At 37.8% G+C, this 24350-nt stretch overlaps 1 protein-coding gene across 1 annotated transcript in view; it reads right to left on the reverse strand.

Moving 5' to 3' along the window:
- The window catches only part of ADK (adenosine kinase), a 263888-nt gene that overhangs the window by 21594 nt on the left and 217944 nt on the right, over positions 1 to 24350 (reverse strand). The window contains exon 9 of the mRNA XM_042018632.1: positions 19715 to 19829. Coding sequence (XP_041874566.1) covers positions 19715 to 19829 — 115 coding nt within the window. The remainder of the gene's footprint in view (positions 1 to 19714; positions 19830 to 24350) is intronic.

Genomic DNA, 24350 nt, shown 5'->3' on the forward strand with positions numbered 1-24350 from the left:
ATGTTTGTCAGGAACTCAACTCTTTCAGAATGACACAGAAATAATCAAACCCAGACATTATTGTGGTGATTTCATACGCTGAAGACAAGGTAAATTCACAGGTAAGTCAGAAGGAATCAGCTCATTGGCAAATTTAGTTATTGGTAATCTCTCACATTGCATATATAAAGACAATGAAATGCCAATTTATTTTCCTAGGCAAAAATATACGTTAGCACATCAAGCTTTACATATTATTGTAGGTAAAACAGTCTGGAGAGATAATAACTGGAGAGCAATAATAATTGAAAAAACCCAGTGCTCCTTCCAGTCTAATACTCTTTAGCTCCCAAATGAATACAAGCCTATTTCACAATGTTAGCAGAAACAATCCAACTCTGATGATAGGTGCAAATACTACAGATCTGTCTCTAAACCAAATCAGAATCACAGACTACATGTCTACTCTTAGTACAGTAATAAACACCAGCAAGCAATCATTACATCCAATTAGGCTGAGTACTTTCCTTAACTGGGTCATTTACCAGTCTCTCTTGCTCTTAAAAGTAGATTAAATGTGTAAACTTACATTTAATTACCTGTAACAGAACTCTTATGGGCAACATGCTGGAGTGTCCTTAATTTTGTTTTAAAATAAAATGAAAGGAAGAAGGTAGATCTAAAATATATACAAAAAAGGTCTAGCTATTTCCTCAAATAATCTTTTGATCCATGGGCTGGTAGTGGTAGTACATACAGATGCTTACAAGATGGAGTCCCATTTATGTTTCTTTTGTGAGCTTTAACTTATAAAATAAAGGAACAACTGTGAAACAGAATTCTGTCCCATCTCCTCCCCACCTCCACTCTCTCTAACTTTCTTTAGATCAGGGGCCAAAAAAAAAAAAGAGATAAAAAGAAAAGAAAAAAAATGAGACAGGAAGAACTTAACAGAACATAGAAACCTGAACTCAAAACCTATAAATGTCTCTGGGCAGCTGTAAGGTAAGAAGTAATGAGAAAAATATTTGAAACCAGCCCATGTTGCTTAGGATGATTCTTAGCTGTCACCTGTCTCCAAAAGGTAAACCCCAGAAGGTTACAGGCTCTAAGTCTCTGTATCTTCTTCAGCACATCAATAAATCTTTGCCCTCAGTATAACAACACTTTCTCCTGTTTTGTTCTAGAGTAAAGTAATGCTGTTGCTGTCCTTCACACAACGATACCATACTCGGTAACGTACATCAAAGAGATACCGCAGCTCCCCCACCCTGTCAACACAGCACTGTCCAAAGCTGCAAGGCAACGTGGGGCAGGGCACTGAACCCCAGCTAGGAATCCTTCAAACTTGCAGTGATGATGAACTTCAAACCCGGCAGAGCTGATGCAACCTGTCACTTCTAAGCAAACAAATGAGATCCTGCATTTTCAGGCTGGGACTTTCAGATTGCACCTCTGGACAGACACTCTGACCCTCCTGGCACCTTCTGGGTGCGTGTTAAGCTGGCCTTGTTTTGCATGCCAACAACTCCTCCCTCCACCATCAAGGTCTGTGCACTATGGGCCTGGTGCTGTAGCTATGTAGGGCTTGTAGAGAAAGAAGGAATCTATTTGTGCCATTCAATGGCGTTACAGCATAACAAGCAAGATTCAAGTCAGCCACATGCTTTGGGATCTTTCTATCAAGTATTTTAATAGTACACAACAAATGATGCTGTATTCTAATGAATTCAACATGTACCCAAGAAATCGTTGTAACTGGTAATGTAGAAGTTGTTCATCCTTTATTGCTATAGTAAACAAGTGATCCTAAACAAGTTATAGAGCAGTTGTCATTTGTAATGCTTTTATATCTCTATGGTATGATACAAGTAATACAAATATTAATTGATTTTCATAATAAAAACCCCAATTAATGGTTTGATTAGGATGCAAAGTGCTGCCCCTCAGAGACAGCTAGTTCATTTTCAGTAGAAACAGAGAAAGAATATCATGCCATGACTTTGAATCTCCTGTGGCTCTAGTCATAGTTCCATAGATACCCGTAGGGGAAATGACAGTGTGCAGACCCCATTTCCCCTCTATCCTAGGAGGTAAATGAGACTTGTCTTCCCTTTATAGCTCTTCTCAGACATACACATTGTACCATTATCTGGTCAAGAGCATTTCTATTCAGAAGTCATATTAGAAGCCTCTCACTGAAGTGTGATTCACAGGATTAGAGTTGAAAGGAGAAAGAAGGTTCATCCGAATCAACTTGTACACTCACACACATCAACTATTAGCAATGATACAAAATTAAACACTATTTTTGCACACAGCATGTATCCTCTGAACCTACACCTAATTCTCTCTGTAATCCTGATAATTCAACACCACTCCTTTGAAATAACTCTTGATTTATACCACCACAAGATTGGACTCAGAACTCTGTATATAGTTATAACAATTGTAAGAAATAGAACAGAATCGACTAATGGCTCAAGAACATCTTCTATAGGCCAAATGCGCTTTGTTTACTTTATTGAAGGTGTGGGGCACACTTAAAAGCCATTATTTTCTATATCATCATGGCCAATGCCAAGAGTTGAATCTCTACTTTATTTCTCATATTAAATAGTTTTTAGCACAAGTAAACAGAACACTCTGCTTAAAAGATGGAGAAGCAAGAGGTCAACAAAAAATACTAGTTCTGATTCAGTTTGTTGCTAATATAACATTTTTTTAATATATGTATGTGCATATATATATGGAAAAACTGCCCTAAAGAACAAGCCGCTGAATTTTTCTGGCATGTGTCACAATGTTTAAGGTTTAGAATGGCAATGAACTCTGTTGAAAAAGCCTTACAAGCACACAAGAGTATTGCCATGTGCCCGCCAGGCACTGATTTCAGAGGCAGCTGAAACTGCGCCCACTGAACTGCCAGGAAATGCACTGCTCTAGCTCGGCATGGCTGCTGCAGACGTAAGGTAGTGTTCAGAGCTCAAGCCTCTCCTGGGACTTCTGTCCGGGCTCAGACAGGGGTTGAGGACTCAGGAAAGGCAAAGGCTGTGAAGTCACAGGCACCAAAATCAAGGTAAGGTTTTGCAGGTATTTCACTGATACAACAGTGACTGTCTGGAAGTACCATGAAGAGCTCAGATCAAAATCACTCCTGAAGACAGGAGAGATGGGTTACAATAAACAAAGCCCATAAATTGTATGATCCTGGTCTCTATGGAGAGCAAGCTCTACCACAGTGAGCTGAGCCACACCAGTGAGCACAGGGTGACACAAAACCACATCTGGCCTTGGGTATTAACAAATGTAAGTATCTCTCCCTGCACTGTAAATCCTACATGTATTGCTTTGGCCACTGTACATCTTATTTGATCCTCACATATAAAAAACCAAGCCACACCCCTCCATCATTATTTTTGAGCTGTATATGGGAACTGGAAATACAAACAAATCTATTTCTATCTGTAAATAGGTAGCCAAGACTTGTAAACACACCCAGATGCTGAGAACTGGAATGTCAATGTCCCCTGTAAGGAATACATCACAAAAGTGTGTCTGGGTTACACTGACACACGTCCGGCTCACACGCACTCCTCAGCTGTCTGAAGTGTCACTATGGGGACTGTGCAAAAATGAAACATCTTTCAGCTCAGAAATCAGACAGTGGGTGCACATCACTTACTGTCTGCACTGACCAACACACCAACAGGAAACCTCTATGCTTGTACTTCACTTCATGGTATTCTACAGATGTATTTTAAACCACCGCACAGCTAGGCCATCAAAACACTGTCCTATGGGAGAACCTTCTGACAAGTATCAACCTATAAATCATGTCAAAGCAATTCCTACCCAAAAAGCTTATCAGGGCATGGGCTAAAAACAAAACAAAACTAAAAAAAGAGAGAGAAAAACACATTATAATTTGATTTTGAGTAGGATAAAAACCGTATTCTGCCTCACATTTTTCATACAGTAAGCATATTGCCCTAGTGGGGTAAACACACCTGTCAAAACTTGCAAGCTTTCTTAGCTATACCTCAGTTTCAGAGTGGTGAACATAGAAATCACATCATTTAAATAAATGCCATGTTACATGACAGCTTTTTTTATGCTACATGATAATCTGAGAAGCATGGGTTGTCAGTGGAGGCAGAAATAGGCCCAAGGCACTTCTATTTCACTTGAGCATCAGTAAGGCTGAAAAGAGAAGGAGTGAGCATTAGGTCACTACAGAGCAGCTCTGAAGGAGATTTTTCTTCTGGGAGAATTTATATGTAGTTTCATAAATAAAACCAGTCCATTGGAATGAGAGAGACAGCCTTCCCTAGATATATTACTAAAAATAAGTTAATGTATATATCTATTTCTCATTGAAAGAAAAAAAAAATATTACTAGCTGAACATTGATGAGGTAGCTATAGCATAGAAATTCTACAGCACTGCCTTTAAAAATTCAAATTACATGTAGAAATTTCAATTCTTCATCCTTTTACCTCAGAGCTCAGCTCTAGAACTTTAACAATTATTTTTTTCTTCTCATTCTGTATTTTTAAGCTCCATGTTTTGTTTAATTAAGATCTCCCTAGACTACTTATTTAGTTTTGAATAACAAAACATGCTTACTAAATGAATTTTATCAGACTTTTAAATCTATTTAGAAGATAACACTGTAGTGGAGGCCAAAATTTGTTCTAATGTCAATGAGAAAATATCCTACTCTTAAAATGCCAGTGGAAACAGAGAAACTCTTCTGTTTTTAATGCAATTCTTTAAGGGTTATACCACTCTAGGAGAAAAATCTGGCCCAAAATGAAGGAGCTTATTTTTCCGCTGCATTAGTTGCAGATAATTTCTTAGATAATTAAATACCCCAAACTGATCTCTGTAGTATCATGCTATCAGTTTAAAAGTATTACCTAACCATTGACATAAGCAGGATGGTAAATCTACCACCTTTTAAAAATAACGTCACGCACATTTTGATGTAAATTATGCAACCTTGAATATTTACAATTATTGACTACACAGTGGATTAAATTCACTTCTACACAGTTACTGTAATAGCAGTTGTGACAAAGAGTTTCTGGCAAGAGCTCTTGGATCATATGTTTGTGTACGAAGCCCTTTAAAGCATGGCAGTCCCATATGTGCACCCATAAAGGTAACCCAACAGGGCTTCACAGGGCATGCACTGCCATTTAATGTAAACCCCAACACTATAAAGTCAGGCTGCTTGACAGTACCAAAATAAGTAACCTAGCAGAAAAAAATTTCCAGCCTCTCTCTGCAGAATGTTGTCAAACTCCTATCACCACCTGTCAATCTTGGTTACTTTTCCTTAAAGTATTATTTCTGTAGTATTAATTTGCTGAATAATTCAAATTTAAGTGATTCCAAAATAATACCCAAAATGACACACTTATCTTTTGAGAAGCAATAAAACATTTTAAAATTAATCAAACTTCAGTTGGAGCATACAGGTGAGTTCAACTCACGATCATTGTAATGGGTATTCTTCTATTATCAAGATGACCACCAAGATAGGTATTAGAAGAAAAAAAAATCCTGCTCTGAAGAGTTTCCAATCTGAAAAGCAAGGTTGGTGAGCAAGTAAATAGATGTGTATAAGTAAAATACAGACACTCTGCTGATATAATTAAGCTATGAAAAGTTATGAAGACAGGCAAGAAGCAGATACTGCTTTAAAAACCACAGAGATATGCAGGAAAAATCTCTGGTTAGCCTACAGAGTGAGATCATTTGAACTGCAACTCAAAAATGGGGGAAAAATGGAAAATGCTTGTTATTTGTTCATTTTAGAACCATTTCAGTGGAAAACATATACTTAATGGCTATTTAGACAGTTTCACCGCTTCTTTTGCCATCTTTTCCTAGAGGAAATAAAACCAGATTTAAAAAGAAAAGACTTTCAATTCAACATTTTTTAAGAAAAACTTTCCTTTTTCCTTCAGAAACAAAATTAATACCTGTAACTCTCAGCTTGCCAAATTCATCCTTTTACCAAGCTTCTACTCTTCTTTGTCTAATCACTCTTCCTCTTTCCCCACATCCTTTGCCATCACCTGTTGATTCTTGCTGATTAAAGCAATGACTGAGGTGTCTACTGGTGACCAGGAGACTGATTCTAGCACAGTGATCCTAGCACAATTTGGATTTTTATGCTAGCAGAAACTCAGAAGACTTCATTCTTTTTCCACATAAATACAAATCTGATCTGGTCGCTGCTACTCAGTGGCAACAGTTGGGAGCAGACGGTGCCAGGAAGGAACAAAGCTGCTTGGGAGCAGACTGATGTTTGGAGCAGGATTTCTGCTGAATGCACTTGTCAAACTCAACCTTTGAGCCTGTACTGATTTATAGATCCAATCTCTTATTTCTTTTCTGTTTTAATTCTTAAATACCTGTACATTTGCATATTCAGGATAAAACAGGAAGAGTGGTGCTCTCCTTCTGTAGCTCTAAGCTTTCACGAGCAGGCCTCTGGCTCCCGGTTAACCCAGGGAGTCCACGAGTGCCCCCACCTGCAGAGAGAGGAGGGCTGTCACTGCCCACCAATGTATCTGATCCCAGAAAAGGGTGGGCTTCAAGCCTAGCCTGTAGAGTTTGGCTTGGCCTTAAAGAGCCAAACCTCCTTTCTCTTTGGTATCAACCTCTAACGTATTTTTATTTTGTTATACATTTCCCTCAGCTATTTGAGATCACAGCTTCACATACTCTCATCTTCTAAACCAGTGCAGTGTCTCCTCCAGAAGCCAACACACAACACATATCCAGTACAGACATCTAATATGCTTTATACTTTGTCCCTTCAAACATATGTTTTGACTGCACACACACAAGATCATTTTATGTTTTCTATATGTTACTTTTCACAACAAAACAACTGTGCCTTGATTTTTGAAATGTTCAAGCTATCTAGTCAAGCAGGAAATCAAAAACAGTTCTTAGGTTTTTTTATATTTGGTTTTAGCCAAGTATAAAAATGTCAGTGCAAAAAGCAGATACTTGTATTTCATGATGTGTCAGAAATTAAAAGAAAATCGCATTTTTAACATTCTACTAACTAAAGTGTTTTACTGCTCACAAATGGATTTTCGTATTTTTGTAGCAAGTTACAGCAGACAATAGGTATTGTAATCTAATCCACTGCAATTGCATAGTTTTGGACCAAATAGCTGTTGATAAATAATGCAAGTATTAGGTTATTAAATTTTTTACAATTAGGTGACTAAGAAAGCGGTTTATTGCCTTCCGTTATACCCTCTGTTAATAAGATCGTTGTTGCAGATGTTCATGTATGCTGCATTGATGTTTAATGGTGCATGATGCTCTAGGTGGTTCCCATAACCTTGCTTTGTCTACTATGAGCTGACTCAATTGATATGATAATAGAGAAAAGAGGTCTGAAACAAGCTGGGCTGTACTGGCACAATTTGCATAACCTTTAAATTTGCCATCACTTGATAGCCAACTGCTCCTAAAAATTCTTATTCAGTTGTCAGTGACGACAATGTACTGTACAAACAGCATTCTGCAATTGGACAGGTGCGGAGGGAAGAGAGGGCATGCACAGTTTACTGCACTGTTACATTCTACCAGGAAATGTACTTCTTATCAAATTTATAAAGCCAACAATTTGGAGTGGAGTTCGGCAGTTCCATTTTTGATCAATTGCTATTAGACACAACGCATGGTCTGGCATCTTTTCAGGTTCACAGTACAATATCACAGGGTCACATTACAAGGGACATAAATATTTGGTTCCATAGACTCCTCTCTGATTTAGTTTTGACTGCTAATCACTGGGGCAGGCAGAAGAATCAGGACGAATTAGGACGGCAGTGGGGGGCACAGGGGTAGCAGACTACAGCAAACAAAATCAGTGTACACAGCCTCCCAAACTTTAAATCTGGTGTCACAATACTCTGTGCATTCTTTTTGAGCAAACGTTAGTATTGTATCATTCAGTAGGTATAGCCAAAACATAACAATATAAAAACGGTCCATGTTTACCCTGTTCACTAAACCTGCTGTCTGCATATACTCTATGACAGATCTGCTTACTTTACTGTCTTCATTATTCATAACAAAGAAAACAGTTATGGTGAAAATAAGACTGAGCCTACATTCATTCAAATGGGATCAACTACATAAACATTATTTCTGTGGCATCCAGAGGTTTATATCTTAACTGCCACTTCACAGTCTATAATATGCTCAGGTGTGTCAAGGCCAGGTCATTGGTGTCAGACTGACATGCACAGCCTACTCTTCAGAGGTGGCATCTAAATAATTTCCACTTTGCATTATCTCTAAAACCTACTGTGGAAATCACTCAGCCAAACTGATCATAAGATCTCACAATTCCACTTTTAGACAATTAACCATTTCCAAGCACTCCAATTAACCTCCCACATGCCCTCAATGTTCATTCTAGATGTTTTGTCATCTTACACAAAATAAATTCCAAGTCCCTAAAGTCAGGCAAAGCAAGACCCATTCAAATCTCCCCTTTGTCTGCTTTTTCCACCAGCCAGGATCTCTGCTCTGTCCCTCCTGGAGCTAAGGATTTGTCTTCCATTCAGCCATCTATTTCCCACAACTTTCATTGTCTGCAATTGGACACTACAGCAGAGAAACTTCTAATCAAAGGGCCAGTTCCTCCAGTTAATTTTCATCCAGGGACACCACACATGCCCACATTTTACTCTCCTTCCATTCTGTGCGATTATTCTATGGAGACTATTTGAACAGGTGAAGATTAGAGGCTTGAAAACATAAGTTCCATCATTTATGGCAAAAGCATGACATGGATAGCTACAATTTAAACGTTTCTACAATGTTCATTCAACTGTAATCACAAGATGGGAAATAAAATCTCTAAATTAAAGATGATAGGCTACCAGAGTCTGTGGGGCACCTTCTGAGTACAGATTCTGCTGTTCAAACTCCTCTGTGATGATCTGTTATGAAGTGAACTGCTGCCTAGAAAAAAACACGCTAACATTGCCAAAATAATGGAAACAAATATCTCCTGCAGAAGATAATCTGTCTAGGTGCCAGTGGTCAAAGGGTGCAGTTCTTTGTGCCCCTCACTTCTACCACACAACAAAGAAGACACCTCCAGGTAAAATGTGTTATCAAATCTTTCAGATTACATAAAGTTCGCTTTTTCTCTAACCTCCAGGTAGACTAAAAAAATTGAATCGCAGATTCCAGACAAGGTACAACACACAAAAAGACACACAGATCAGTATAATACATTAATATTCATGAATGTTTTAAGTTCTCCATGACCATAATCAATATCCAATGAAGTTAATGAGATCTTTCCATTGATTTCAAAAGACACAGGGTTGAGCCTCAGAGACAACAACATCGCATTCTCTCAAGCACTCCAGCTGATAACACATGCTTTGATAATTTGCTTCCTCCTGTCCAGAATTTCAGGAATAAACAAAAGAGATGTTATTTTATTTCAAACTGGTTTTGTGGAATGACCAGTATACCATTATAAAGGTCCATATGGAGCTTTTAGTATCTTTAACTGAAGAGCAGTCAAGGCCACAATAGTTGCCCACGTTGTTAACCTCAGTATGAGATCCATAAATGAGACAACTGTTATTTATTTAAAGAAACACAAGAAAGCCTGAATGTGTCATCCTCCCAAAAGGCTGAGATTTTGTTTTGTTTTAACTTTGGGCCCTAGAAAGCAGTGATTCAAACTCTTATGTCTTCTAACATATGTAAGCCCATCCAATAGATTTAAACATTGGTAAGCAGAGTTTTCAGTTTAAACTGGCCTTGACCTTGGGCAGTGTGACATTATCTGAAAACCATTAATGGTCTGAAACTAAAGTAAAAGCTCATTAATAAAAGCAAAACCATACAAAGGTACAAAGGCAAAACAAAAAAACCAACAACCCCAAAACAACAAAAAAAGGAAGTTTTATTAAAACTATTGATCCTGACCTAGGGCACTACAGACATTGATCTTCCCACATCTTCACAGGAAAAAAGAAGTTAACCCAACAAATGATTGATCTATTATGAAACCTGCTGAACAAGCCATACATTTAATTTCTTACAATGAAAAAAAATAATCACACCAAATTAGGATAGAGAGAAAATCTCTTTCTCAAAAATTACTGGTAAAAAAATACTATTGGATTAATTTAATAAATCAGACATCCTGTTAGTATGATTCAACCCTAAATGTTGGGAGGTGAGAAGTGTATACACTGTAAACCCTTAAAGCACAGGTTTCAGATTTTGACTCACTAAAGCATATGTTTTTAAGGAGCAATGGCTAGTGTTCAATACTGAGTATTTCAGGAACATTAAATGAAAGCACATAAAAGGACAATGATGAACTTTAAACTTAAAGCATAAATTTAGGTAGAAGTGTCTAGGTATTTCCTATGAAATAGATTTGGATTTTCTTCAGTTTTTTCAAAAACTCAGAAACATGTATTTAGACTGACATAACACTGCAGATGTAGAAACAGCTGCTGAAAGATTGAAAAGTCACCAGAATTCCCTGTTTGGTGTACATGGAGATGGGTGGGTAGGTAGGTAGGTGTCATTTTCGGAAAACAGGGATAACCTTGATAAAGTTGCATCAATTACATGTATATGTGAAAAGCACAATTTAAATTTGGAAGTCTGATACACTTCCAGTGCTTCTCAATTACTGATTCTGCTGTTTCACCATTCTTTTAGCTGAGTTCTATAATAGTTTTCAGCATATGAGACCATAAAGAGTTTGTTTCCCTTCTGACAGTATATCTGTGGCTCTGTCCCCTAGTTCTCTGCTCTTTGCTTTTCAGACATCATTCTACAGTACAATCAGCCAATGTTGAAGCTACTTCTATTCCCACTTTGGAACTAGAGTTGTTGTTGCTAGATGGAAGCTCAAAACAAAACACCATGGTTTATGCCTCAAAGGGAGGCTCCAGAGCAGCTTCAGCCAGTTTGCAGATATGGAGCCTCACCCTTGCCTCCCTCCGCGGCAAGTGCTGCGCGCTCTCCTCCCATGCTGGCACCAGCACTCGCCTGGGCACTGCAAGGGGCTGGCCCAGAGTGCTCAACACCTCACCAGGCAGATTTCTGTCAGTGTGTGCAGACTGACAAACTGCCCCATGTGGGGGTAGAAGTGCTGACAGGGTGGGAGGAGAAGTAGGGAATGGAAATGTGTGTCCTAGGAGGAGCCATCGACTTCTGATTTTATTCTCAGTTTAAAACTGCCATGGACCCAAGTCTCAGAATCTTGTGCTCTGAGGACCACATAACCACAGAATGTGGTAAGGTGAGCCCTCGTTCCTTCCATGACTGCTCAGCAGAGTAGGGGCCTGCTTTGGCAACCACAAGGCTTAACTACTACCATTCTCTCTTCTCGGGATTTGTGGTAGGCAGTTCTGTTGCTTCATGGTTTGAGCCAACAGAATAATAATGTACTGACGTAACATTTTCTGAACAAATACCTCACAACTCACTCAGGTTGCAAGTAAAATGATACCAGTTTTTAAGTATTACAGCCATTACAGGAGACACCAGAAATTTATGATTAATTAATTCTGTGTGGGTGCTCTAATTGAGGAATAATATCAAAGGGAAGGCCTCATTTCTAAAAAAAAAAAAAAAAAAAAAAAAAAGCAGCACAGTACTTTCTTTTCAGAACAAGAATGTCTATTTGGGATTTAATTCATTCAGTTTTGCCCTCCAGAGTCAAGCAAGACAGGTCTCCAGTAGTTAAAGAGCTGGCCCTAACAAAATCCCCCTGCCTAAGTCCAGTTTCAATGTTAGCTCTGTGTACCTGCTCTGGGGTAGCATCTCCTGGCTTACACCACTTCTGAGGGAGCTCTCCAGTGCAGCAGGCACCATTTTCTTGTGAGATATTTAGATTCATTTGGGATAGTAAAAACAAAAGTTGAGTGTGAAGAATGGCAAAAGTTTCCAAGACTAATGGGTTATAAAATTCTTTGTCAATCAATGTAAAAAAGGTGCCCATTTAAAAAACAATCTAGCTTTAATACACAATGATGGGCTCTAAACCACAAATTACCACACCATAAAGAAAATTTGAAGTTACAACAGATAATTCTATGAAAATGTCAGATCAATCATAAGTGGCAGCCATAAAAGCAAGTAAACAGTTAGGAATTATTAAGAGAGGAATACAGAACAAAGGAAACAACAAAATTAAACCACTTTATAAATTCCTCAGGAACCTAAAAGTTGAACATTTTGGCCCCCCATTCACAAAGACTAAACAGACCTGAAAAAAGATGCAGTGAAGGGTGGCTCAGAGTGTCAGAATTATGGATCAAACACAGAACAAGTAAACAGAATACAAAAAGAGTCTGGAAAAAAGAATTGTGCAGGGTAGGTAAGCAGGAGTTCTTCAAAATCAAAAGTAAAAAAACATTGTACATGAAATGACTATGGACTGGCCACAAGCAGTTGGAGACAGCCAGCAACACTCTAAAGTGACTGAATCCAAACAAGTAAGGGGATGTATTTCTTTAAATAACACAGACTCCGTGACACTCATTATCGCGAGACATTATGTATAACAAAATCCCATTTTGGCCTATTAAGCACAAAGACAACATCTCTAGTTCACAAATCTCTAAGCTACATTTTGCTGGAGTGTAACATGGAACTATTACTCTAGATTTGCTCTGGTTTCATCCTCTTTTACAAGTACCCACTGCTGTACACTGTTGCAAACATCACATTAGAGACAGACCTTTGGTCTGCCTCAGTCCTGCTTCTACTCTTTCACTCTCTATTGCCACTCCAATATCATATAATTTCTACTACCTAAGCAGTGGATTTGTCTACTAATAGTTACGTCTCCAAGAATCCTTTTTAGAATTAACAGTATAAAAACTGAATTCCTAAATCTATGTATCTGTGTCTGAGAAACAAAATACAGAAATTCTGTGAAAGAATAAATACAGCCTAGTTCCAAAGAATGGAGTAGGGGTCCATATTTATTGTCCTTTAACAAACATGCATTTTTTTCCACACCTTAAAGGAGTAATTTTTCCTCAGGATGCCAGAATATAATTCGATTGTAGCACCTGAAATTTGAGTTAGGTTTGATATTCCTTACTTCTAGTGATTGTACATGAAAAAGGGATTTCCCATCTTCACTCTCAATTTCTGGGCTAAATTGGTGTATTGACACAATAGACTAGAGAAGACATCCTTTTCTTAAATCAATATGAAATTACTGAAACACAAAGATGTGCCTATATACATATGTGGATACACATTCTTTGAGATGCAACAGTTGATACACTTTTAAGTCCAGTCCTGGATACAGGTACCTGTATCCAGGAATTTAGGTTTTAATAATGTGTTTCACCTGTCTAATAAAACTCTCAGTCTTCCACTCCCACACAACATAAAAGCATGAATGGTCTCAGTTACAAAAAGGTATTACCAGCTTTGCTTTTCATTAATCCCTATCAACAAATGTTAATTATTAATTTAGATTTTATGATTTCCTAAGACACAAATAAACTGATTCTTTTGGGCTTTCTGGCTCACTTGTTAAGCCACTAGGAGATTGAAATTTCCTTTTTTTTTAAATCCACTTTTGTTTTTGAAACATTTCTTTCTATTTTGAATATAAAGGGATAGGGAAGAGTGAAAGTGGGTAATGGTGTGAAAAAGAGAGCACATGGTAATAGAACTCAGCTACTGTTTCCCTGTGTCCAAGGTACTTCTCTGGTTTGTATAAATGCACAGCAAGCCTAGCTGATAAAAAAAAGCACTAGTCAAGGTTTTCCTGTCTGGAAGGCCAAGTGTGAAAGCTGTAAGCAAGGAAAAAATAACACCTTTTCTTGCTTCTTAGAGAAGAACACATTATACTCAGTAATTTACAGTAGAGGAGCTGCAAATAGACCCACCATAAAATGTCAGCAGTGTCAATAGTATTAAATACTTCTATGTTTTACAGATAGGCTTACAAGGTAACACACTGGTCTGTGATTGCAGCACAACCTGACAAAGAAAACCTACTGACCTCTGTTTAGAGTGAGCTATATGCTTGAACATCAGCCCTCTCTATTCCCTTCAAAAAGCATACACCATCATGCTATTATCATTTAAGAATGGCTCTTCAAATCTCTCACTTCCACAATTGTGATAACCCTTCTTAAACAAATGGTTTAAAAAAATCTCCTAAAATACTTCAGATCTAACATAGCCTTACAAAGTAAAAGGAGTTTCATAATTCAGAAAACATACTATTATTTGTCATTATTTTAATTTAGATTAGGTTATAGTTCCATTCAAACATAGAAACTTTTGATTTATGAACATATCTGCATCTATTACCATAACAACGGTTGTACTGGGTGACACCAACAGCCATTTATCTCAGTTTTCTGTTTCAGATAACACGTAGCGGCAAACGCCTAGAATTTCTTCAACATCAAAAGCTTAGAAGGCAGACTCTAAAATTTGGTGACATTGCAATTTTATTGTGACATATTAACTTGGCTACACTGCACAGGCTGTTTAATTTATGGACTGGATAAAACAACAACAACACAGAAATCTACAAAACTATTTCTGTATGCACTATGTGGTAGGTGCACTAAAAAAATTTTAAGATGAACCTCTCTCCTTTTACCACATTTGCCAGCACTGCTAATAGATTCCCTGAAATATCTCAAGTAATATGTCCCAAAAAATGAAGATTTAAGTGGTTAGTAAGCCTGACCTGAGCTGGCTTTAATGCTTGAATCCTTAGAAAAATCCATTTTTACTGCCATATTCTGGCAAATGAGGTTATTACAAACATGCCCTTAAATAGAGGTGGTCCTGCAAACATCAGGGGGAAAAACGAATGGAAAATTCTATGTTCACCCCTGAACATGCCAGATTTCATCATTCATAACTTGAAAAATGCTGGACCGATTTTCTTTGAATTTGGATTGTTTTTCTTTCCTCTATTAAAGCTATAAAACAAGCCAAGTTAAAAGTTTGTAGCTTCAGCTGTTCTTGAATTATGCAAATATTTCAATATAAAAGCATTTTCCATTGCTGAACTGATTTTGCAAAGACTTTCTAAAGATTTCCCTTTGGGCCAAGACCAGTCATAAAATGTATCTGACTAGAAGTAATTTGTTTAAAACTGTTATGAGCAACTCTGTAAAAGGGATGGCTTTCACAGCATTTGATCCTGACAAACACTAGAGCACATGTATAGATATCACATACATGTTCCTGCCACAGCTTATGATTTTTGGTGCATTTCTTAAAAGCTCCAGCTGCTGAAATCAGGAGACTGCATGTGTTCATTAACTTCCCCTGCTCTCTCTGCTTATGTACTTGTGGTTACAGCAAAAATCTTGAAATGTATCTTATAAGCTTAGTCAAACCTCAAAACCCAGAATCTCAGGCCTGGTAAGAGGGATACCATGGACAAAGCTGTGGTAGGGGGAACAGAGTCTTGATAGCCAAGTAATTCCCAGGATGGATGAGGAGCATCCACACAAAAAATTAACTGTTCCTCAAATAAACAAGTCCATAGATCCCATTTTTTTTGAGCAAGTCCACAGATCCCATTTTCAGTTACCAGTCCCTTTCCAAAGCATAATCCTCTGTGCTGCAAGGTTTTGTCACAGGTGCCTCTCACAGGCTGTTTTTTCCAAGAGAGTTTTATCAAAATTCAGTCATGTTGGGGACCAATGCTAGAGAACATTACAATGGTTTTGTCTGTACTCTTCTTAAGTCACTGAGAAGGTCCAACACCTTCAAGTTTTTCAGTAAAAAGATAAAATTTGACATCACCAAAAAATGCACCTCTGGTTGCCCAGAGAGGCTGCAGGTAATTCCCATCCCTAGAAATGTTCAAGGTCAGGCTGGACAGGGCTTTGAGCAACTTGTTCTAGTTGAAGATGTCCTTTCTCATTGTGGGGGGTAGGACTAGATGACCTTTAAAGGTTCCTTCCAACCTAAACCATTCTATGATTCTAGGACATGGAGAGGAAAACCTCACACCACAAGAATTTGCCTGTGCTCAGTAGAGTCTTATTAGAAAGTGACAGTTCATTTAGTCAACACTTCATCTGCCACAGCTCCTATATGCCAATCCTAAACACTCCTTTCCTTCCCTCTAAAACACACTGATCACACTCAGCTTGAATTTGAGCTTGCCTCTTCCTTGCAATTATTCCTACTGACAGAGAACAGGAAGGGAGGAGAGAGAAAAGGGGCCTTGGGGCTGGAGTACTGTGATGGAGCAGATACGAACAGACAGCAGAAAGACCCAATGTGCTTCATGATAAAGACAGAGAAATTTTTCCTCTGAAAACACAAATAATTCCGACAGCCAAAGAAAGTGGACTGACAAATGGGAGTGGCTTAGATTGAGCCTGCTGATGCAGTTTTTGCTTCTCACTGTTTCCATTATCTGCTCCAGCTGTATGGACCTCTAAGCTGCCTGTCAATCCATACCTGACTGCCTACAGCTTGTGGTCTGCTTGAGGTGAGCCACCAGTGTTTTAGGCTGCCATTAAAACAATGTTGTATAAATTGCGGCAATTCATGAGAGGACTAAAATCTTTGCAGTATGGCTAGGCCAGATTTTTGGAGGAAGATTTTTTTACAGCTGTCTCAGTCTAAGTTCTCTCTATCTCATCTGCAAGAACTATATTCTCCAATCTGTTTGGTCAATCTTTTCTTTCGGTAATAAGCTGTGCCTTTCTGCCCTATGCTCTGCTCCTCAAATACCTGTTGATACTTCCATTCTCTGGAATGTCCAGTTGCCACAGTCCTCTCCACATGTGATGACCAGCTGTATCTGGCCTTCTTCATATCACACACACCTCTACCCTGCCCTAGAAAGTCCACGTCAAATTTTCAGCATGTATCATTCTGTGCCCCTTCATGAATAGCCTGGCAATCTGCAACAACCCTTTTTATCCATCTTATTTCCTCTCCTTCCAGCCAGAATGGTATCCAAGTGTATCCCCTCATTATTTCCATAACCTGATCCTCATTCAACCTACACATAACTCTTCAAAGAGGTGCACTCTCCTCTCGCAACCCAGCCCCATGGCTGCCTTGTCTTGGAACATCCTTAACAGAGCCTTTGACAGAGCAAACAGAGCTCTCTTAAGGATGTCCTCACAGCCTCTGTGCTGCCTGTCTCATTTTGCCATGCATGGGACCAGGGAGAAAGGAAAGAAGGATGGGGGTGGCCATCCGGCTGCGTCTCTTCACAGGGTGCAGCCTCATCCAAGCCAGACACGCTTGGCCCTCCTGGTTGCCAGGGCACTCCTGACTCATATCTACCTTGTCACTGGCCAGGACCCCCAGGGCCCTTTCCACAGCGCTTCTCTCCAGTCTCTCCTTCCCCAGTCTGTACACACAGCCAGGGTTGCCCCATCCCAGGTACAGAATCCAGCACTTGCCCTTGTTAAACTTCATATGGTTGGTGATTGCCCATTTCTCTAATTTGTCAAGGTCTCTCTACAATCTGTTGAGGTCTCTCTGCATAAATCCGTTAACATAAAAACACGTCGTTGTTCTTATTATTAACCTGGACAAAATATAAAGCAGAAGGTAAGAACAAGCATACCCAAATCCATAGCTGACTTTGCAAATACTATTTTTATCTAGGCACAAGCTCTTTGAGACTTTACCGTTCCCTCAGAAAGGCAAGATAAACAAATACACACACCCTTTTTCAAAAGTCATACTCCTGTGCATTAGAAAAAAGAAAATAATTTTATACTGGTAACTCCTAAATGCAGTAATTATTTTAAAGATCATTTAGAAACTTTTATACTTTCCACTGTGGGTTTGAAACCTAGACCTAGTTAGTTCTGAAAGAAGTGTGTTAGCAGCACTCTATGCCATTCTCTGGTATCATCATACGTTAAATTAAGGGACACATTTTCCTTCTTCCATTATTACTTTAATGTGAGGAGGTGGGAAAAAGATGGTCCATACCAAAGGAAGGGAAAAGGGGGAAAACAATAACAAATTGGTATCTCTTTTGAGAATTGCCCCACAGGCCAAACATTTTTATGTTCTTAATCATTATTAAATGACTTAACATGACACACAGAGCCTGGCGAATGATTGCATCCTGACATGAGAACGAATTACAAATGAAATGAAAGATCAAGCTGTATTAGAAGACTGCCTCTGGGAAATGAAAATCTTTAATTCTCTTTTATTATTGACATTTATTTGGCTGCCATGAATAACAACATAGCAAAGAGATTCAGCTATGCTTGTGCACTGAATAGCTTATCCCACGGCTCAAAACTGCCTTAACATTTATCATGTTTGCTTTTGTAGCTGACACCATTGCATACAGTCTCCATCCATCTCACATTTATCACGCATATAAAGTGCATTCTCTAATTTAAGTTCATTTCATAGCGAACAAACAGCTAAGATTAGCAAGTGTCAGTCCCCAAATAAGCTCCCAGTTGTAAAAATATCAAAGGAGGGATTAATGGATTTGTTAACAACTCCAGTTTGAAGAATAAAAAAAGTACTCAGTGAAAATTAAATAAGAGCACAGGAGGGTTACATATAAGGTTTAGGTTTACTACATTATTACTTGCTCATGGATAAAAACATTTTTATACTGCTATTTTTCAGTCAACTGTAAAATACTCAAGTGGAGTGCCTCCACACGGGCCATTCACATTACACTGTAACTTTCTGGAAGGAGCACTTCCATCATCATTCAGTGAGATACACATACCCAACTCTCAGTGACTGGTTTCTATTTCGTTTAAAACCATTTGTAGCTAACAAAATAGGGGAAGCAGCAAACTATTGGAGAAATAATTCAAACTGCTGCTAGGAATGATCTATATACCAGTGACATACCTGCTTAGTGCCTAGCCCTGAAGCCACAGTCTGAAGCCAATTCTGATTTTGAGGCAAATATCGTATGAGTTAGCAGCAGTCCCTCAGGTGCAAAGCTTCCTCTACTTCACTTGATTTCCAAAGGAGGAATTCAGCCCAGACTAATAACTTACCTTGTGAAGGAATGAACTACTAAAATGGCTCGCCACAGCACATGTTTTTAATAGCTTTATTTAGTCTAGAAGCATAGGTGGACAGAATTAAAAAGACTGTCAAAAGGTAGGCAGTCATGTTTATAATGCTTAAATCTGTGCGTTGTACATCATCAACTTAGACAGCAGAAACTGCTTGTATCCCTGCTAGAACACCTTTTTCCCCACATACTCCTTTGAGAATTGAAGAGCAGACGGCTGAGAAAAGCTAAAGTGAGACTTTCTGCTCAAAGCAAAAAAAGCCTGGAAATTCACTTAGTACTGGATTTCACTTCCTCCTCTTTGCAAATGTTTAAATATACTACACTGTTGCACAGCTGTTCTCAGCAGGCACAGTGTATTCTTGTTTGCAGCAAAGATGGCTACACAGATAAAATCTCAAGTCATAAAAATCTGAGTAAAACCAACTGGATCAATATTTTAAATCCATGTTATAAAAATGTTCATAACTAAATTCTCAGGCACTCTGGTGAAATAATAACTTCTTAAATTCAGACTCTTGAAACAATTAAAAGCATAAAAGACGAGAAAGGTGGAGTAACATCAGAAGGCAAACATTCTAACTACCATTTAAAATTTGTATAACCACAACTTGTAATTGATTAGCCAGAATATTTACTGTGGAGATTTGAAAAATATACCTGTAGCCAATATAGTGTCCTCTTTGCCCTGGGTAAAGACTACGATTCGCTGCCTTTTAGTGTTCACCTTTGGCAGGGCTTGTGTCTTCCGGGCTATCTCTTTAATGTCTTCAGTCTATTAAGAGAGAGAAAGAAAATTCTTGTTACAGCATTCTGGAGTGGTGAGAACTTTATTAGCAGATCAAAGACTTATTTTCTTACAGCTAGGTATAAAATAGACTTTACTGTCAGTAGAGGAAGATTTTTAAAAGGAGGAATACTTCATTCTCCAAAGGGTTTATGTAGTACTAAGAGACCATTGTTTTTAATCTTGATAATGATAGTTCAGCTATTCCAACCACTGCAAGACTGCAAAGCTAACAAAGGAATTACAGAGCATTTCCTAATGAGCAATTAATGGGTTTCTTTGCTGCTGACTGGATTCTAACCATACCTATCATAAAATTAAAAATAAAATTGGTAAGAGAATACTTTGGATAAACTCTAAGCCTGATTTTCATCCAATTTAGCCAGGTTTTATATTATTATAATACCTTTGACTTCAGCAGGCTTACAAATACTTTCTCTAACTTCCCTACAGTAACTGGTCCCATCAAGCAAACTGTCCACTGTAGCACTGAGAGGGTGTGCAGCCCAGCTCTCACTAGCTGGTTGCATAATTGAGATGCAGGGAAGCAAAGGGCAAAAGGTATATTCAGTGGGGCACAGAACATGACCAATTTTCTGAAGGAAGGCTCAGCTGCAAAGTTTCAGAAATCTTTGCTTTAACAGGATGTTGTACTCCACTGTGCATGCAGCTGCAAACAGAGAACCTGGCAGACTGAACCAAACCTCTCATTCATCCAGTGTCTTAGACACCAACAAGTTGGGAATGTTTAAATTAATGCAGCAAACTCTTAACAACACCACTTGTCATTGGAATATTAGAATTTCTATTCTCACACTTGCCCTATGATCTGAAACACAAGGGTTTCAATTTCTAATTGACTTAGTTTTCAATCTGATCTATAATAAGTATTTCTGTTATTTGTATTAGCATCAAAACCCTTTATAACGCTATATGGGAAGCTTCCATTCTCAGATTTATCTCAAGTCAGTCAGTTCTACAAATTAACTTTGGTATATGTAATCTATTTCTTGCCGTAATTTATATATTTCTTCTCTTTTTTTCTTTTATTTTTCTAACATTAGGAAAGGAGTATGTATGACTAATTATTCTCTGTGCTATTTACTGTGTCCCACTTTGTTCATATCTGTGTTAAATAACACTGTATTTTTCCCCAGTTTCCTCTTTGTAGAAGGAACTGTAGTGAAACTTGGTGAGGGCCTAGCCTTGAATATAGGAAAACATAATAATACTTTCTGCATTGCTTTGTGTACTGTTCGTTATGCATCCAAACTCATTTTTTAACACTATTGCTATTACAGACAGAGAATATGCCTGGGTTATATATTTACCAGCACCCCTTTATGTGAAAATTATCTACCTCTTCTGCAACACTTTTAGTCTCCCTCTAATTTCTTCCCTAACCTGGATAGTCAGTGAACCCATTGATTTATACACATTTGGTAAACATGAAAATAGTTTCCCTTTACTTATTGGTCTCTTCACCTCTTTTTAAAATTCTCTCATGCTTTTAATTTCTATCTATGATACTCTCACTTGTGTTATTTCTTCCTTCCTCCTGCTTAGATAGTTAGTATAACTTTTAGAAGGTAATGTCTGTTACCAGAGAAGAGAAGAACTGGGGACAGTAACAGTGGCCATCTTACCACTAATTCTTAGAAGGCAATGAGTCTCTTGAAGATGCCAGAGAAAAAAATTGAAATTGCTGCTCTTCTGTTTTTTAAGAGGTTTATGAACAGCAGATATCAGCTGGTGGCACAAGCTGTTGAATATGGAACGGATGAAGAATATAGCCCTCCAGTTTGGTAATACATGGGCTTACCAAAGGATTACCATACGAAGGCTAACCTCAATTCTGAACTACTTCAGGCCTTGGTAATTAAGAGATCTACAAACTAGAAACTGCAAAAAAGCATCATGAAGATCAAAGGAAACTGGGAAGAGGTGTTTAGTTTTTTTTAGTAGGAAGTGGCTACTAGTGACTTTATTAGGCACATTTTCAGTGGAGTAAAGCAGGCACAGAAATCAAAGAGCTTGAAGATATTTATAAAATGTATTTACATGCACGATGAATTTTTAAAGGAAAACTATGAAGTTATAATAGGAGAAAATGGCATGACCAAGAGATGGTTTCTTCAGCTTAAGGAAGAATAAAGATTAACTTAGATGAAGAAAAGAGGACCCCGAGGAAAGAGATTAGTGAAGAATGATGGTAAAGATGAAATAAAGTAGACAGAGAAAGAAAGTAAAAAGCATATATGTTTTCAGGAAGAATTAAATATATATAATAAGCATGTAACAGTAAAAGGAGAGTATTTAGGGCAAAAATGTAATTTTTTTTAAAAAAGCAGAAATTTTAAGACAGTGGTTCGGAGACTTCTGTCCAATTGTGCAGACTTTAGAAGTAACTGAATAGTGTCTTCTGTGAAAATTAACTTTTAACCACATTTTAGCCAAAATTACTTCCTATACTAGTTTTTTTTCAAAGTAAGAGAATAAAATAGAGCTGCAATATCAGTGTTGAGGAGGCTTTAACTTTTGCACAGTTCTTTTTTTGAAGGTACAACTGTGACATTTTACAATATGTGAATATTTACAGCTTAAGACTGCAGAGGTACTATGCCCCTTATTTCTCTGTCAGGCAAACATCATGAAATGTCGTCATCTCCTATTTCTGTTCAGAATAAATAGCTGAAATCTATAATATTTATTTAGCAGTGACTTGTACCCGCCCAGTTACTGAGTCTTTCTTACATATCCTGTCCCTACAGACATGGCATAGTGGTCCTTAAGCCTCTATACATGCCCTGAATTCACAGGATACTCCCACACACCCAGTTATATACTTGAATCTGATTTAACAAAGCTGACACACAAATCTCACTAAAGCATGATTTGCCTGTTGATGCTGCACCTGAAAAACCTCACATGTGGCACTCATTCCAGCAAGTAAGTGGGATATATGTATGTGAAGAAAGCATATCAGATATCCCAGGATCAGACAAAGGCATGTGGAAAACTGCATCCACTTAGAACTGCTATCAAACTGTGTCTTCTGATTCCTGCCTCTGAATAGATACCCAATAGCAGGGACTGCCATAGCCCTGACCTAAACAGGCATAAATCCATGGAAAACAGTGGACTTGTGCAGTGTACCTCGTTAACTTGAAGACCTAAATCTGGTCCAGGGTAACAAAACTCTCTCTAATATGGTTCCCCAAAGAATATGTACTTGCAGGAGACCTCTAACAAGAAAAGTTATTTTACATGGCAGCTGCTACTAACCTCTTAGATATTGACTGTCCCATTCATTTCAGTTTACTTGGGTTGACGGACAGAACTGAACCCTAAATTTTATGTTTAAAGTAGTATTTTGTTTTCCTAATTTCTACATAGGTAAACAGGAAGCTATCTTTTTGTAAAAGCAAAACCTCATAAACCTTTGTAATTTGAAATTTATTAGAAATGTTGCTATACTGTATATATATAGTCTTAAAATGTCACAGAACATGAAATTAACAAAAAAACCCCAACCCCACAGTGATGCTCTCTAGGAAGAGACAATATCAGAAGTAATGTTCTAGTTTTGATAATTACAGGTAAGTGTTAGTCAGGGTATAAAGTGAAGGAAATAATGGTCTTCAAATACCGTGATTGATTTTACAGAAATATCTTGTATTTCAGCAAAATACAACGGAAAACTAACTGTGGGAATGATGAAGCATAAAAATTACAATTCCTTTGAATGGAATTTCTCTTACAAAGAAAAAAACAGATTTGTGTCATGAAGGTGTTTTCTCCTACCTATAACAAGATTTCATTTCTTCAGAAAAGGTGTATATTTTCCTGAAGTTCTCTTAATAGTTACTTCTCTTTTTTTCAAAAACTATTTCAGATACATTTAACTCATTCCATGTGTAAAAGATGAATTTAGCACACAAAACTGTTGAAATTACTGTGAGGTAGAACAAAAAAACCCACAAAAAAAAAACCAACCGACCAACCAAAAGAAGCTAGTCACCAACTGATTCTCTATGCTAAAAGATTTCTGATTAAAAAATAAAAGTCTTTCCAGATGGCAATTCAAATGAAGCCACCAGCAACTTTTAATCACTTCTATGATAAACATCCTCTTGATTTTTGTCCTGGTCAATCAAGTCCTTTCCCTTAATTTGCCATGCTTTACCAGTTTTCTATTCCCAATATAAAAATCAAGCTTCTGAGAGTTGCTGAAAATTTTTCTTGGTTTTAATTGAAAGGCTAATTGAAGCTCTTTGGGTTTTTCATAAGATACTTTATTATCAGCGTGATTTTTTTTTTTTTTTTTTTTTTGCCTCCACAGCACAATAAGAAAACAAAACTGTGGACACTTATCAAGTTTTACTCATCTCTGTCAGTAAACTTGACATGTGAGTCGTTGCCAAGCAAGGGAGTAATAAGAGATAAGATCATAATCATTGTGCACTTTACTGATATGCTGTAATCAAATGTGGCAGATTTAGGATGTTC

This window comes from Corvus kubaryi, unplaced genomic scaffold, assembly GCF_017639235.1.
Source record: "Corvus kubaryi isolate FWS band 111438036 unplaced genomic scaffold, C.kubaryi_AGA036_p1.0 138, whole genome shotgun sequence".
Lineage (NCBI taxonomy): Eukaryota > Metazoa > Chordata > Aves > Passeriformes > Corvidae > Corvus > Corvus kubaryi.